The 16757-nt window shown below is 34.7% G+C and overlaps 1 protein-coding gene across 4 annotated transcripts in view; it reads right to left on the bottom strand.

Annotated features, from left to right (window-relative positions):
• Positions 1-16757, bottom strand: part of LOC128988204 (afadin-like) — a 236312-nt gene that overhangs the window by 129186 nt on the left and 90369 nt on the right. For all 4 annotated transcript variants that reach the window (XR_008490340.1, XR_008490341.1, XR_008490342.1 and 1 more), the window contains exons 5-8: positions 14270-14435; positions 13331-13493; positions 11029-11149; positions 2911-3049 (exon numbers count right to left, since the gene is read on the bottom strand). Coding sequence is in view for 1 of the 4 variants with exons in the window: in XM_054409470.1 (XP_054265445.1) it covers positions 2911-3049; positions 11029-11149; positions 13331-13493; positions 14270-14435 (589 nt within the window). In the remaining 3 variants the exon portion in view is untranslated. The remainder of the gene's footprint in view (positions 1-2910; positions 3050-11028; positions 11150-13330; positions 13494-14269; positions 14436-16757) is intronic.

Genomic DNA, 16757 nt, shown 5'->3' with positions numbered 1-16757 from the left:
AAAGAAAATGATCAAATGCAATTGGTTATTCACTGGTGTCTGTTTACCACGTCATACACATCCACATTCAGATCGGTTGATCACAGCTGACATAGTGAAAACATGCGGCTAAGCGCCTTACAGCGACACATTAGTAGTATAAATTGTGAAGGATCGTCATAAAATAGCAAAATTAAAATGTGTTTGATGATGTATTTTTGGTTCATTGACACATAAAGCATATTATTCATTTGTTATCTTAACAAGAAGTTAATATCATAGTATAATAAAATAGAAGAAATTAATTCAGGTTCAGTACCAAGCAGAAACAGTATGCTATTAAAAAAATAGGTATTTTATATTTCCAAAGATATAACAAATTCGGAGAAATGGTAATTCATGGCAAGTGGTGTGCTTAGTGCTAAAACGATGCAATGAAGTATTGATCGGCTGAAATTCTATACCCAACTGATCCTAAGGAAAGAAAGTTTTTAAAATATCAAGGAGGGATTTGTTAGAACTCTTGTTATGTTATACAGTAGACTCTCGCTCATCCGGATCGGCAATCGTGATTTTTTTTAACAGCACAGTACAGTAGAAGTCCGATTATTCGAGCTTAACGGGACCGAGACTACCTCGAATAATCAAAAAAATCGGATAACACGGCGGTAAAAATTATTACCGGTGGAAGTGCATGGAGGAAGTGCATATGCCCGGCTATCATTACTGTGGACCTGGAACAAAATTGAAAAAAAAAACGGCTATATACAGTATTGTGTATTTGCTCGACTCTCGATAGTCCAGATTTTTCGTATTCCGGACCGGACGTCCGCCACATTAGTCCGGATGAGCGAGAGTCTACTGTATATATTTTGTAAACAGTGCTTACCAGCATAAATACCTGATACGCGATTTTATGTATCTAGAACGAAGTAGTCACTATAAACCGAATTCATAATCAAAGTTAAAGTAATTTATTGAGCCGGATTAACATTCCCGATTGAGAGTGACGGCTGACTAGTTCACCATTCTTAAAATAACTATAACTTATACAGGATCCAGATATCTCACATAAATAAAATCACAACAATTCTACAATTAGTGATTTAGTCAAATGCTACATTGATGCTCACTGATACAAAAACTGAACCTAAGTTGGATTTTGCACAATAGAATATAATCCCTGGTCTGAAATATGGGGGGATTCAATAAGAAAATAAAAAGCCCACTAAAAACAAAGTTTCAGCGAAAATATAGGGGACCTACGAACAATCAAGTGGAGTAGGAAAGGAAACATGACAGAGACAGTAGGGACGTGTCAAATAGTGCAGATATAACAAGCTTAAAAGGAAAAGAGAAGAGTTTTAATTAAAGAAAATAACCAAATGAAATACGGGGATGAAGTAAGGGGACCTGATGGCAGACCAAAACGGAGATGGTGAGATCAGGTTAAGTCCGACATGAGAGGGTAGGAGCGACATACGATGATGCAAAGATCAAAATGGAAAAGTTAGTTGGAGCAACCTTCTATATAGATGATCCTGGGAGTGAGGAGCTATGTTTGATTTAATGACATTGACTTTATTCCAGGCAGTGTGGCAATTAAACAGATTCCAAAGTAACCACTCAAAAAAATTCACCAATACCAGCGAGTGCTCATGAATGTAATAACCAGTAACAGTAAAGCAAGTAGCAACCATTAAGAACAACCCTAAAGTGAAATGACCGATAGGATATGTGTTTAACAATGATGAAAGAAAATCCAATGATCTGGCCTAAAACCTCCAAAGTTAGGGACAACGAGTGATAGACGCTGACTATTTATTGAGTGTACGCATACAGTTCTGTTATTTTTTTTCACCAAATACAAAGCAAAACGATTTCTTATGATAGGTCCATCTTTAAGGCCCATTGTCCAAGACGCGTCCATTGTGTCCGTCGCTGAGAAATAAATGCTGGCAAAGGAGGCTCAGTGACTGCAAAGCATTGCTTTCAACATAAATGCTGATGTCCAAGAAGCGCCTGACGCTTGAGACGCTGAGCGTCTGACGCAGGAGCAGAAGGGATCGCTGATGGCCAGCGTCTATTGCATCTAGCAATAGCCACAGTGTTGTGTCGTGTTCTCCCTTGCTCTCAAGCTTCGATATCTTCTTGCAAGAATAGTGAAAAGTTTTTTTTCTCTTCTGACAAAGATGAAAAGTTGATTAAAGACGTGTCTGCTCATCAAGCATTGTTCGACTTAAAGAACCCCGTCTACAAAAATCAAAGAGTGAAGGACAACATTTGGGTGATAGTAGCTTAAGAAGTTGGAACGTCAGATTCTTTTGAAAGTCACAAAACAGCCTTTCGTCTGCGTTCAAAAGGAATTGGTTTTGTATAAGTATTTTAAAATATCTTTCCTCAGTTCTCTTTGTGAAAACACTGTGAGTACACAATCGCAGTTCACTTACAATGTCCATAATTTCCTCGTCATCAATTTCTTCGATCAACAGGATTGTGAAACGTTTGTTCTTAACACTCGTAATGAGAGAGCACTAAATAACTCAACACACATTGCAATTTAACAGTCAGCAACAAACTGCTGAACTTAGTAGACACTTTCTTGGACAATGGGCTCTAAAGCGATTGACGCCCAGCTATCGTCGCCTGGCGATCCTCGCTCTGCAATGATCTCTTCAGACGTGTCTTGGATACCGCACCTATAAGTAACTGTGAAGTCAGGTCTGCTTCTAAGTAACAGCCAAGACTGCTTTTTATCCTCGTGTGCGACGTCCCATCCAAAAGAAATTATTGTCATCTCATTGTACACACTGGAACGGCAACAATTCAATGTTTGTATGGCCAGCCTCAGCACACTGTAGATCTTAAATGACTAGTTCTTATCTCAATATCCTTGACGATAATTTCACTAGATATCTGATAGTGACTTACCTCTAGACTGTGGATGGTTCATAAGGATGGCTAACGGACACTCATCGTCATCTAGGATGTATTCTCTGTTGTTGATGGTGTTGTTGTTGCCAGGGCCCACCTCCTTGTTCTCAGCGTTGGGGTCTATCGCGGTGTTCACCTAAAGAATAAAACACGGTTATAAAAGCCTAATGCTAAAAAAAAACTGGGATAACAAAAAATATGCAATAAGAAATGTCTGACTTTCGAATTACTCCTTACATCAAACACAACAAGAACCGAAATGAAAGCAACAGAAGATACAGTTTCTGCTAAGTCAAGCAAATCAGCAGAGAAAATGGCAAAACAGACCCCAAATATGACAGTTGATAAATAGAAAAAAAAAATGAAAGCAGAGTGAACAAACTGAAATAAACTTAAAGAGATTTTTAAGAGTAAATATGTAGGACAAAATAGCAATATCAGTTAAAGAAAGTGTAAAGTAGTAAAATATGACGATATTGCAATAGTAAATATTCTAATCTTTAGGGGTGTAAGTGCATCTAGACACACTGAACCAAGGAAAATAATCAGAGGATTGTTGACTTTAGGTAGGGCCTATACATCTTTTTACTGTTTCAATATTGGCGGGCAATCTTAACAGTAGCGTTTGAAACTGTTATTTTTTTAGCATTGACGAAATTAATAAAAAAAAAAAATTAATCTCCTTTGAAAGACCAAATTGTTATAAAAGGAATGAATCTAAATTGACACAACGTCTCATTACATAATATAGCCTATTGTACAAAATCAGTTCCCATATATATGATCAAAATTCTACAACACAAAATAGAAAAAGTGTGACAGCTATTACCAGACTGAATGCCATTGATTGATAAAAAATTAATAATACCTACATAGAAGTAATGAAATTTTATCTTCTGTGGATTGTTCAAATTATAGATATCTGTTGCCAAAGCAAGTATAATTTATAACATATAGAAACAGTATCCTCACCAATTTATTAGAGTTCTCTATTTGACAAACCATTATTGTGTGGTCTGTTGAAAAGAGAAAGTATTATTTCTACATTCATCTGTATATGAATGAATTTTTTGGGGTCAATGTTAAAAATACACACAGAGGTAATACGTAAACAACAGTGCAAGAAGTATATAAAATACCCCCGCCGCAGCAAACCTGCCAACTAAGCGAATTTCCATTTGTCTGAATTGATTTTCAGTTAAATATATTTTAATAACATTAGGTTTAACGAGTAGCTAGGTTTGCTGCTACAAGGAAACTAATAAAGTATGTTTTTGAGTAAAATATTGATAGCTTAGTACAAAATAAATAAATTTGCCAAGTTTGATCAAAATATATCCATAGACAAGCAAACTACAACATTTGACAATATTCTCCATAAGAATAACATGGGAATTTTAAATTTACAATTTTTTTTAATTTTCTCCGTTACTAATAATTTAACAAAAATACTTTTATATACTAAATTATTTGATTTTTAAGCTCTTTAAAAAGGTCTAAAGAGAAATCGGGAAATTTTGTGTTTTGAGGGTCAAAAGTGAGAAAAACCAATTTTTACCCCATGAAACCCCCCGTAAAGCCCCGTTCCCATGGTCCGATCATGCTGGTTCGCGAACTCATTCAAGTTTATCCCGCTTTACACCTTTAAACCAAATTTCATCAAAATCGGACAAAAATTACTCAAGTTATCGCGTTCACGGACGTATATATATATATACAGTAGAGTCCCGCAAACTCGGCGTAATGTGGACTGGAAGGGTGCCGAGTTTGTGAAATGCCAGGTTATCAGGAACTAGGGTTAAAAATAAGGACAGTAAAATTTTTAAGCGTTTTAACCTCCTTCTTTCATATTACAAGTCAGTATTAAGTCATCAGATATAGTACAAAAAATCCTTGGTACGAGTTGTGAATGATTTTACTTGAGCTGGCTTGAGTCCATGTTTAACTCGGACTCAAAATATCACTAATTTTCTGAGCCAGGTGATGTCCGAGTTATCCAGACTGCCGGGTTATCGAGTGCCGAGTTTGCAGGACTCTACTGTATATATATATAAGTCTATATATATATATATATACCCCCGCTGCAGCAAACCTGCCGACTTAGCAAATTTCCATTTGTCTGAATTGATTTTCAGTTAAATATATTTTAATAACATTAGGTTTAACGAGTACCTAGGTTTGCTGCTACAAGGAAACTAATAAAGTGTGTTTTGAGTAAAATATTGATAGCTTAGTACAAAATAAATAAATTTGCCAAGTTTGATCAAAATATATTCATAAACAAGCAAACTACAACATTTGACAATATTCTCCATAAGAATAACATGGGAATTTTAAATTTACAATTTTTTAAATGTTCTCCGTTACTAATAATCAAACAAAAATACTTTTATATACTAAATTATTTGTTTTTTGCTCTTTAAAAGGTCTAAAGAGAAATTGGGAAATTTTGTGTTTTGAGGGTCAAAAGTGAGAAAAACCAATTTTTACCCCATAAAACCCCCCGTAAAGCCCCGTTCCCATGGTCCGATCGTGCTGGTTCGCGAACTCATTCAAGTTTATCCCACTTTACACCTTTAAACCAAATTTCATCAAAATCGGACAAAAATTACTCAAGTTATATATATATATATATACATATATAAAAATTTGAACGAATAGTGTTTTTGGCCTCTGGGGACATCAAAATGAAAAAGTAAATCGGTCCCGGGTCTAGGTCTTACTGTGCCACCTACGGTAATAGCTACTTCCCTATAGGGAAATTCGCTAATATATATATACATATATAAAAATTTGAACGAATGGTGTTTTTGGCCTCTGGGGACATCAAAATGAAAAAGTAAATCGGTCCCGGGTCTAGGTCTTACCGTGCCACCTACGGTAATAGCTACTTCCCTATAGGGAAATTCGCTAAAATGTTTTAAAATGGAAAAAAACAGACCAAACTAACTTACAACTGAAACACGAAAGTGAATCTCAATTTAGCGATGCTTTTAACCACCAAATATTAAACCATATTAATTTTATATAAACCAAACCAATATTGCCCGATCAAAACACAGACTCTTATAGGTCAATGAATCATAAGAAAGATTCAAAGAAAACACTCAAAGTTCAACTGATAATTGTGATAACCGGCCAGAAATAAACACTAACACAGCAACAGTCTGCTGCAACCATTCAATCAGATCTGACCTATTTAGATTCAAGATTTGTTTTATTTAGGAGACAGTGCCTCCAGATGTTTTATGGGTAAAAATATTTTGGATACAATTCCGTGATAAAGACCAAATGGGATAGTTTAAACGTTTCAAAGTTGTGAAAAATCTACACATTTCATATCCGACTTATCAAGATGAATTCTCAAGAAACAATGTCCGCCATTGAAGAGGTGATGGAGAGCACAAGAGCGAGTCCCAAGTTCGACATCCGCAACATTAGCGAGTCGGCACACGTGCTTATACCGGAGGACAAAGAAGTGATCACCCGGTGTTCAGACCCTTCGTATTGCGGAGTGTGGGGAAATGTGTGGATGTCAATAGCCACACCAGTGTTGTTACTGGCCATCGTACTACTAGTGGTGTGGGTCGTGAGGAACGTTAACAGAATTGACCTGGACACTGTGTGAATGTTGAGTGTCACTAACTCTTCTGCTTCGGGTGAGAAGTGAAGTATGTCGCAGGTTTTGAAAAATTACTTTTTATAAATGGTTTCATTTTTTTCCAATCTTGGGAAGACATTTTGGTAAGAATATTTGTTATAGGGAAATATCTTTCGTTAATAAAAAAAAAACTGTTTTTAGCGAATTTCCCTATAGGGAAGTAGCTATTACCGTAGGTGGCACGGGAAGACCTAGACCTGGGACCGATTTACTTTTTCATTTTGATGTCCCCAGAGGCCAAAAACACCATTCGTTCAAATTTTTATATATGTATATATATATATATATAGACATATATATATATATATATATACGTCCGTGAACGCGATAACTTGAGTAATTTTTGTCCGATTTTGATGAAATTTTGTTTAAAGGTGTAAAGCGGTATAAACTTGAATGAGTTCGCGAACCAGCACGATCGGACCATGGGAACGGGGCTTTACGGGGGGTTTTATGGGGTAAAAATTGGTTTTTCTCACTTTTGACCATCAAAACACAAAATTTCCCGATTTCTCTTTAGACCTTTTTAAAGAGCTTAAAAAAACAAATAATTTAGTATATAAAAGTATTTTTGTCCGATTATTAGTAACGGAGAAAATTAAAGAAATTGTAAATTTAAAATTCCCATGTTATTCTTATGGAGAATATTGTCAAATGTTGTAGTTTGCTTGTTTATGGATATATTTTGATCAAAGTTGGCAAATTTATTTATTTTGTACTAAGCTATCAATATTTTACTGAAAAACACACTTTATTAGTTTCCTTGTAGCAGCAAACCTAGGTACTCATTAAACCTAATGTTATTAAAATTTATTTAACTGAAAATCAATTCAGACAAATGGAAATTCGCTTAGTCGGCAGGTTTGCTGCGGCGGGGGTATTTGTTTTTAAAAAAGCTATCACCTATGACCTTAATAAATTTATAAAACAAAGGTGTTTAATGTTTAGTGTTGTTTGAATTAATAAATAACTAGTTAACCGCCCGTGCTCCGCCACGGGAATATTGTCAGCAATAAAAGAAATAATAATTATCAAATGCTTTTTATCTTTGTATTTTATTTAGGGGTTGTTTAATTTTTTACATGAAATAGAACTGATAGTTTGCCTGTATAAACTATTTTATGTTAATCAAACCGATATATTATTTAAACCAAATGAATGTTTTATATTAATTCGAGTTTCATTTGAAAAATAAATAGTATACGAACTGGGCAATGCTGATAACCTAATAAGTAGCTATTTATGCTATTTAGATAATTTGCTCAAGTATATTCCTATATTCGTCGTTTTTTTTTTCATTACATTTGTTGTATGGAATAAAGATAGTCACTTAGCCTACATGTAAATCACGCATCAGCAGTTGCATGGTCGCATTTCACGAATCTTTGACCCATACTGTGAGTAAAAGCTGTGTTTACGTCGTATATATAAAGTTGGGCATACTTTCATCAATGTTTGAGGGTATTAATGGTCCAATTTGATGGAAAAGGAGTCATGGATTTTAAAACTATGTAGACTACCACTACCAGAAAGATGTTGATTCAAGTGAGACTTAGAACTGGCCATTTCAAATGCAGATTTGTTTTATATTTTACTCAAATAGTTTTTTGTCTCTTGTGTCCCAGTTAGTCTGTTCTGACTCAAAATTCATAGATTTGCAGTACTGACAAATCCAATCTAACGACCCCAATTTAAAAAAATTGTATTTTTTAAAAGGGACTTCCAGAGCACATTTAACGCCATCCTTACCTTTTCAGTTCGATGGTTCTTTACATGTTTTTTTCGTTCTGTATGTCTCTTTACGCCCGGTTAATGATTACCTTTTTTTTTTCTTTTTGTACTTTTCACATCCTGGGGTTAATGATAAAGTTTTATAACGCTATAATGACCCCAGTCAACATTGCCATTAAACATCAAGTCAGATACTTATTCGCCAGAACCGAAATCGTAAGTCACAGTTTCTCAAGCAACTTCCCTGTGTAGGCCTACTCAAAAAAATATAGTTGGGTATTTTAGTTCACTGATAAATTGTAGTTCCACATATCCCAGCGTACTCGCCATCTCGAGAAGGTAAAATTTGGACGTCAAACACTGATCTTGAGTAAGATTCGTCACCTACTATAAAATGTTTGTATGTTTACCAATCATTAGCAATTGTACAACTTGCAAGCGGATTTCCCTATGATTGTTCTGGTGGCTATAGAGAATAAATTATATTGATTAAAACAATAAGTTTCCGTTCCCTACTATGGGTATTATTTCACATTCCATACTCAAACTTAAACTCTATTACCACTTTCCTTCAGATCACTTTGCAGGAAAACTAAAACATTTCAAAAATAAGTTAAAATACACTTTCCTTGATCAAAATCGTGTGTTTATATACAGAAACTCCAAGTTTAATAATTGCATACCAAAAGTGAGGTTATAAAAATAATAACAAATGTCTGACAAACATTAAACAGCTGACGAATAATTTATAAGCTGTGCATTATATTCTTCAATAAGAATTGTATTGACTCGACCTTTAAAGGGCTGTAGGTCGTAGCCCTTAGAAAAAACGTAAATTCTAAGGAAGTTTGGCAAATCTACACACTATCCCCTTTAATTTGAGACATAAATCTTGTAAATCGGTCCAGTAATTACTGAGAAAACAGTGTTACAACTGTGTATTAAATATATAGATTTTGTATAGTAAGAGTGTGATGGATCACCATGAATGTACAGTCTTTGATGTAGTGGTATTTGGATTATGGGCATTTAAAAGGCCAATATTGTTCATAAAAGGGGAAAACTTAGAGAAAGGTGAGATCTGTTCACCCCACTAGTTGGAAGAATATTGACAGTCCCTTACTTGATATTGGTATTGAAGCAGTGAATTATGTTTGGTTGTACACAAACCTTTGAGTTGCTAGTGACAGATCCTTTCCTGATGAAAAATATTTCAAACATTCTTTTGAAATTAAATTATTGAAATTGGAACAAGGGTTCAGCAATGAATATAAGAATAAACTTTAAATACTTGCAAATCCAGAAATAGTAAAAGAATGCTTTACTTAACACTGATATTTTTTAAGAAAATGAGATTAGGGGGGGGTTTGGTAAGAAAAAGAGTTTTGATAGCTTGTCAATAACAATTTAGTATCCAAAGGCTTACAGATAAACAAAAGACTTTATGCAGTGCTAGATGCTATACTCGTGCTTTGCAAAGGGAAAAAAATTGAGTTTCAAAGAACGGGTGTCCCCTTAACATCATAGTATATCTTGATAGTCAAAACTATCTCATAAATATCAGCCTGGCCTTTTAATGACTGTGTTTAATTTTAAGTCTTACATTATAATAAAGAAAAGTAAACGTTTAACAATAGTATTACTTTTATTACACAAATTTTGCAATCAAGCAATATTATTAGAGAACATTTTTATAAACAACGTTTGTGACTTTTTCCAGTGGTGAATAGATGAAAAGGGTTTTCCTACAGGAGACACGGGAGCACACCACTTACAATTGACCGTGACTAAAGCACTTAGAATAAAATAATCTATGAGTTAATAGACCACCACATAGTTGTTGAAATATTCCCTACTTATTTTGTTTATATCGGCTGTCTGAAATTGTGATTGACAGTTCTGGTTTTTTTACATTGAAATATCAACAAAAAGGTTAACATTGTGAATTTTCTCATGCTTACATGGAGACCAATTAATATTTACTATTGAAAACCTCACCTCAAAACTTTGGACATCCAAGGGGTGTAGACTGAGAGGAACTCAGGGAAGTGAATTAGCCTAACACATTCCTAGATACGTCCACAATCTTTATGCTTGATTTTTGGTGTATCGGTTTAGTATTTTAATCGGGACAGGCACACATACAGACAGACACCTCCTCAATTTTATAATAGTATAAAAGCTAGAAAACCCAGTTATTTTGTCTGAAATGATACATCAGGAAAAGAGTATGATTAAAGAATAACAGGTATTCTAAAAATGATTCTACCATGACTGATAGTTCTTTGGAAGATGAGAAGATGTAAGAGTAAAAGTAAGTTTGGTAAAAAATAGGGTTTAGATTTACCTGAGAAAATTTAGTATACAACTGCTTGGAGCTTAACAAAAAACATTATCAAGGACAAGACTTTTGTCTTAAAGTATACCGCCCAACCAAAAATAGTCTGACAGAAATCAAAGTAACAGGTTGAAATTGTCAAATTTTATTGAAATTCTACCACTATTTTAGAGGGTAAATATCAACCCCTTAATGACTAATTCTCTCGTATACAGTAGTTAATCCCTTGTTCAGCCACTTAGTTTTTCCTAATCTGACAAACAATTTTAGGACTCATTCTTATCTAAGTAGAACCAATTCATAATCATATTTATTGGTAGTTCCAGTCTATCACTCAACACAACTGTGGTTAAAAACTCAGGTTCAATAATTGTTAATAATTTACCTGTACAAGACAGAAGTTGTGAGCGTCCTCTCTGTCCAGCCCATACTTGGCCAACATGTCTCTGACCACTAGAGCAGCAGTGTCGCCAACACTCAACAGTAGCGTCTTGTAGGGTACATCGCTGCAACACACGTTTCACTCATTAATTAAACCTTTCATGGTTTTATAGCTTCCTAAAAATTATCTAAATGAATTTAAATTTTGTCATGGCGAGGCCTACTTTTAATTTGCCTTATACTCCCGGTAATGGGGTCTACTAATGACCTGTTTGTAAGTATCATAAAAATGGATGGAAAAGTGCTTACAGTTCAAAGACATAAAATTTCAAAAATCCACAGAACTTAGTCATATTGCCTAGTTAACTAGTAAATCTCAAAAGAGAATGTTAAGATATCATCAACAATTGGAGGTACATACACAATTGTTAGCTTGAATATAAATAAAACTTCCTTAAAATTTCAGGAGTACAGTTAATTGCATACAAGATATTGTGCATTCAAAAATATAAAACAGTACTAAAATGAGAGAGGACAATTGTGCTATGTGTTCAATTGACCTTCAAAGATTATTCTCTGAGAACTACTAACAAGTTTAGATACCATTAGAGTTGTATGAGCCACTCACAGTTTTTTCCTACACCTTAAAAATAAATATTTCTTGACATAAGCTATAACTAAAATAAATTGTACTAGTGTACCTGTTGCAAAAATCGAGCAATTTACCAAGTACCGGTATTAGGCCTATACAGAAGTTATTTTAAAACTACAGTAATAACAGTAATAATTTTCTATTAGTTTAAAAGACCCGACTAAATGCTTATTTTTTGACCCGGTATTATTTTTTTTGTGTTTTATACAAATGTTTCCCGACTTAAAGCTGTTACCAGTAAACATTTCTTGCATGTATTTATTTGATCTTACTTTAGGTAGATTTACTTTACCACTGTGACAACATGATGTGAATATTCTTCATGGTTTTTTTACTTCCAAAATAAGTTGCTTACCATAACTGGCAAAAATGATTCATCTCCCCAAGTGATTGTGTACCTGGATTCCTTACTGTGAGACCAAGCCTCTCTTCTATTCTTCTCATAAGTATAAGATTTCCTATTAATTGTCTCCTCCTCCTGTTTTCAATATTTCTCCTTTAAATTCAAGAAATTTTCTTTTCTTCCAACAAAACTGATTAACTGTTTAGATTTGTTTATAGCCTCCTAAATATTACTAACATCAATACTTACTCCCCAAAGGCTGGTGAGTTTATTTTTATATACAGCTGTTTTTGTTTTTAAATTAGTTTTCAATGTAATTCTTATAGGGAAAATGCGACCTTTGAGAGCGTCTCGTGCCCTTAAGGGTAAGAGATTTTAAATTCCAAAACCTTAATGCAAAACTACGAATTGAGATGAATTATTTGACACCTCAAACATTAAAATCGGTCCAGAAATAACGGAGGAGTTTTGTTCACAAAAAACAACCCTCACGTATTAATATATGAGATTTTCAGTTTGGATTTGTTACACAGTTGTATTCAACAGTAATTTATCAGAAAACTCTGTCTGACTTAATTCAACTATGTTAATTTTTACAACAACAAAATGGCAACAACTGGTTTTGGTGACCAGAAGTCACAGTGATGATATCTTCACGACCATGGGAGAAGTTAAGGAATTTGCCAGGATCATGGCTTCTGCCTTCTTTAAAACGTTCACTGCGGGTGAACCAACGGCAATCGCAACCCTCACGCTGCTGGGTCAGTACTGACCCAGACTTCAGTTCATCAATCTATTATTCTGTTGCTCAGTGCGAGCCTAGCGTCGGTCCCTATATCACGTTAGCGTGTAGTGTGACTTGCTTTTTGTTGTGGTGTGTTGGTAGCAGATTTCCCCGTAAAATCCCCCTCTGGCAAGCTTAAAAATCTACTTGTTGTCCCGTCTTTCTCCCTCCAATTGGCAATACAATGGGACAGTCTACGTTCCAAGCAATGCTGTTATCTGTGGGTGTTTTAGCAAACTACATCAACTCTCGTCGTAACGCAATACATCACTGCACGTTATTTGCTATTCGTCAGACCGAAATTTGAAAGCCAATCGCCCAGCGGTTGGGTTTGTTCAACGCTGTGCTACACCAGGGCTACGCCTGCCATTGATGGGACGCAGCGAACGTCAGCTATTCTTATTACTGTAATTATAATTCATCAAAATTCTTTTGGAAAGCGATTTAGATAATCGGGGGTTCAAAAACTTGAGTTTTGCATGATTGGGGTTCTACTGTACTCTGTACTAATGACAATCCTCTAGTACCTGCAGAGAGCCTCGCCGTATATCTTGAGAGTTCCGCCAGTGTCAGGGCCTCCGTCCTTGCTGCGGAACTGCTGCAGTTTGCGCTCCAACTGTTGGTGGCGACGTCGCCTCATCACAGCCTCAGGGTTGGATATGGACCTGGTGAAACTTGTCTCTGGTAGAGCTGCACACAAACATTACATTGGTTAGAGTCACTGTTACTGCTTACCGTACTTGTATTGGTGAATAAACAAGCCTCCAGTTGTCACAAACAAAATAGGGTGATGATAGGTAAAAGTTGGTATTTCAGTTGTAGAATATCAGAGCAGGAGACAGCTTAATGTTCGTCACAGAAACGTAGATAACTTAGACAACTCGTGTTTTGTATATTTTACAGACACAAGATTAAAAAATTAAATTGTTCATTTTACTCTACTAAATCCTGAGAAAACCTTTAGACTCTAATGACAACTACAAGGGCCGGTTTCAAGTATAAATCCGTAGTTCGATAGTACGCCGCAGCAAGGCTAATCACCATTTACCGGCATCATTTGTGAACAAAATTACACAAATTTCAGCTCCTTAGCTGTCATGTTCGCTTTGCACAAAGGGGACATGAAAACCACAGGCCTGACAACTTTGTTTGAGAGTATAATTTCAAAACGTTTTCTGCATAAAAATGTGTCCTATACTCTTTCATACCTTAGCTTGTCAGTAAATCAGTTACACACCCATAACTACACAGGAATATTGTATATTATACTGATAATGATTTGGACTGTGGGGAGCGAACTGGTCTGGTAGTAGAGCCCAGGGCTTTACGCAATGGATTTGATCTATGAGTTAATACTTCAATTCACTAGGCCTATGCTGATGATACGTATACAAAATTAACGATTTAAACTATGTGCGGTAAGGAAAAAAATAGCATAACATCATAATCTAACTCCACAACTTTACCTGTGTACAGTTTTTCAGCAACACCAGAATCATTCTCATCTGACGTGACCCCTCCTGTGCTCTTTAATCTGTTTAACTTTTCTTGCTTCTTCAACTGTTTCTTTTCTCTTTTTGAAAGCTTTCTCTTAAAACTCGAGCCACTTTCCTGGAAAGTCCCCTCTGGCATCTAAAAAAGAGAGTAAAATTGATTTAACAATCCATATTTCCCTGAAGGAATAAATGTTGTGGGTTTATATCTTCCGGGCACGCCATAAAGGTTACAAAGCCTATTGTACATTATTTTATATTTTTGTTATGCATCATCTAATATATGTAAGTTAATAGTTGTTTAATTAAATCTTAGATAGGTACTACGTGTGTTTAATTACTGTATCAATATGCTTAGTAATATTTACAAAGTCTCAATTTTTCCATAAATTTCAAAACTGATAGGAAATTTGAGTAATGAAAATTCCTTCCTAGTGTAGATTCATGAATAACCCAATGCAAACTATTCCAAGGCCGGTGTTGCTCAACAATTGAGATAAAAGCTGTTATTACACAACAGCGGGATTCATTCTAAGGTGTCTTACATCTGGTCGGATGTAAGTTGTTGGCTCTGGGCCTGGACAATCTGTTTTGCATTCTTGGCTTATCAACAGCTGATGATGTTTGTGAAAGGAAAATGTTTAACATTCTAACAGTCAATACACGAGAAAGTTTGTTGTGAAAATTGTGTCTGAACTGTTAATCTTTTCCTTGAGTAATTTTTACCATCAAAATACATGTTATAACCATTCCATTATAACCGTTCAAGAAATTCTGTCATATTTCATTGACCCTTTAAAATGCTAGAATTATAATATTTATTATGAACAAACTGTCACTACACTTTTTAAAATTTCACTACGACATTATTTATACTGTATTTGTATCATTTGCTCTTTCATAGCAAGAAGTAACTGAGCCTATGTACAAGACCTCTATAGCCCATTTTAGGCATACAGTGTATTCTGAATGTACTTTGTCCAACTATACTTTGTATAAATCCATAAAACCTAGAATACAGTATTTTATTTGTGTAGTTAAAGGTTAATACTGTTTTGCTACAACACAAGTGTATCTTTATTTTTGTTTCTTTGTAATTTTTTTGGAAAAGAGGTATATTTTAGTTGATTTGTTTTAAAGAAAATCAACTTGAAAGCAAACAAATACTTTGACAAATGGAAAGAAGCTTTTAAAATCTGCTTGAGTATTGAAAGTCAAAAATTGTAAATTACATACTCACTCTTCTCTATTCCATGAAACCAAAAAGAAAGCTTGCACATATAAATATAATAGATTAGTGTTAGTAAAATAAACCTTTTGGACACTCACTAAAGCGATTCATGAGTTTGTGATTTTCAAAAAACAAACCCTAACATTAACCAGAGCTGCTATCTGTAGCCAAATGATCACATTAGTGAAGGAGATATTGATTTGAGTAGAGTAAGTTCCAAGAATTCCACCCAGATAGCAGCACCATATGATTGTTTGTTGACAAACACATACAAGAGGGGAAAGAGAGATTGAAAATTGCTATTTCGCCTGAAAAATGTTTTTGAGAGGTGAAGACTCTAATGTATTACAAATTAAGGACAGTTTTACATTTTTCTAATAATAGTCTATATAATTAATACGCTACATGAAACTTTGTCGGTTGAACTCCTCCGCCATTTCTAAACCGATTTTATCAATTGACGTCTCATTGGAAAGAGCGTGTCGCGTAGATTTGCAAACTGGCCTTACATTTTCGAAAAAGCCCCATGGGCTCTGCCCCAGTGGCTTTGAAAGTTCCCATGTTATCCTTATGAAGAACATTATTGTTTACATTTTGATCAGCTGTATAATTTAATTGCTGTTATTTATTTTCCAATTCAACGAAACGCATAGGTTACATTTACTGATTTGGTTGAAATTAAATATTTGCTACTTTAATTTACATTCGTACTTTATTCCGATGTAAAAAATCGAGAAAGCCTGGGCAATTTGATATATTTTACCAAAAAAGAAAAATGAATTGACAGGGTACTGTATTTCTTGAGCAATAATTGAAAGAACCGATTTTTTACCATGGAAACATAGGAGTCATAGAACTACCAAGTAGAAAAAAAAGAGATTAAAAAAAAAACCATTTACTATCGTTATCATCCTAAATAATGAAGAGCATTTACAATATGAAGATTCCCACAAACAATGAACAGGGATGTTAGCCAAAGTGTTACTATTTTGTAGTTAACACTGACTTAACTTTATGATGATTGGCAAAGGAAAACACTCTAAGTTAGGGCTGAATTAAAATGGTACGGCAAGGACATTAAATATATGTTTTCATAAAAGTCAAGTGATTTTAAAATAAAATGACTACATCCAAGAAACCTTAATAAAAACTCTCACTGAAGGATTTGCATTATTCACATTTAAGGGAAACAAAAAACCATCTGAACGACATTTGGCCTTTCAATTCTGC

This window comes from Macrosteles quadrilineatus, unplaced genomic scaffold, assembly GCF_028750875.1.
Source record: "Macrosteles quadrilineatus isolate MER2022 unplaced genomic scaffold, UCM_ALF_1.0 Scaffold_2__2_contigs__length_208266976, whole genome shotgun sequence".
NCBI lineage: Eukaryota > Metazoa > Arthropoda > Insecta > Hemiptera > Cicadellidae > Macrosteles > Macrosteles quadrilineatus.
This window is presented reverse-complemented; position numbering and strand designations above follow the sequence as displayed.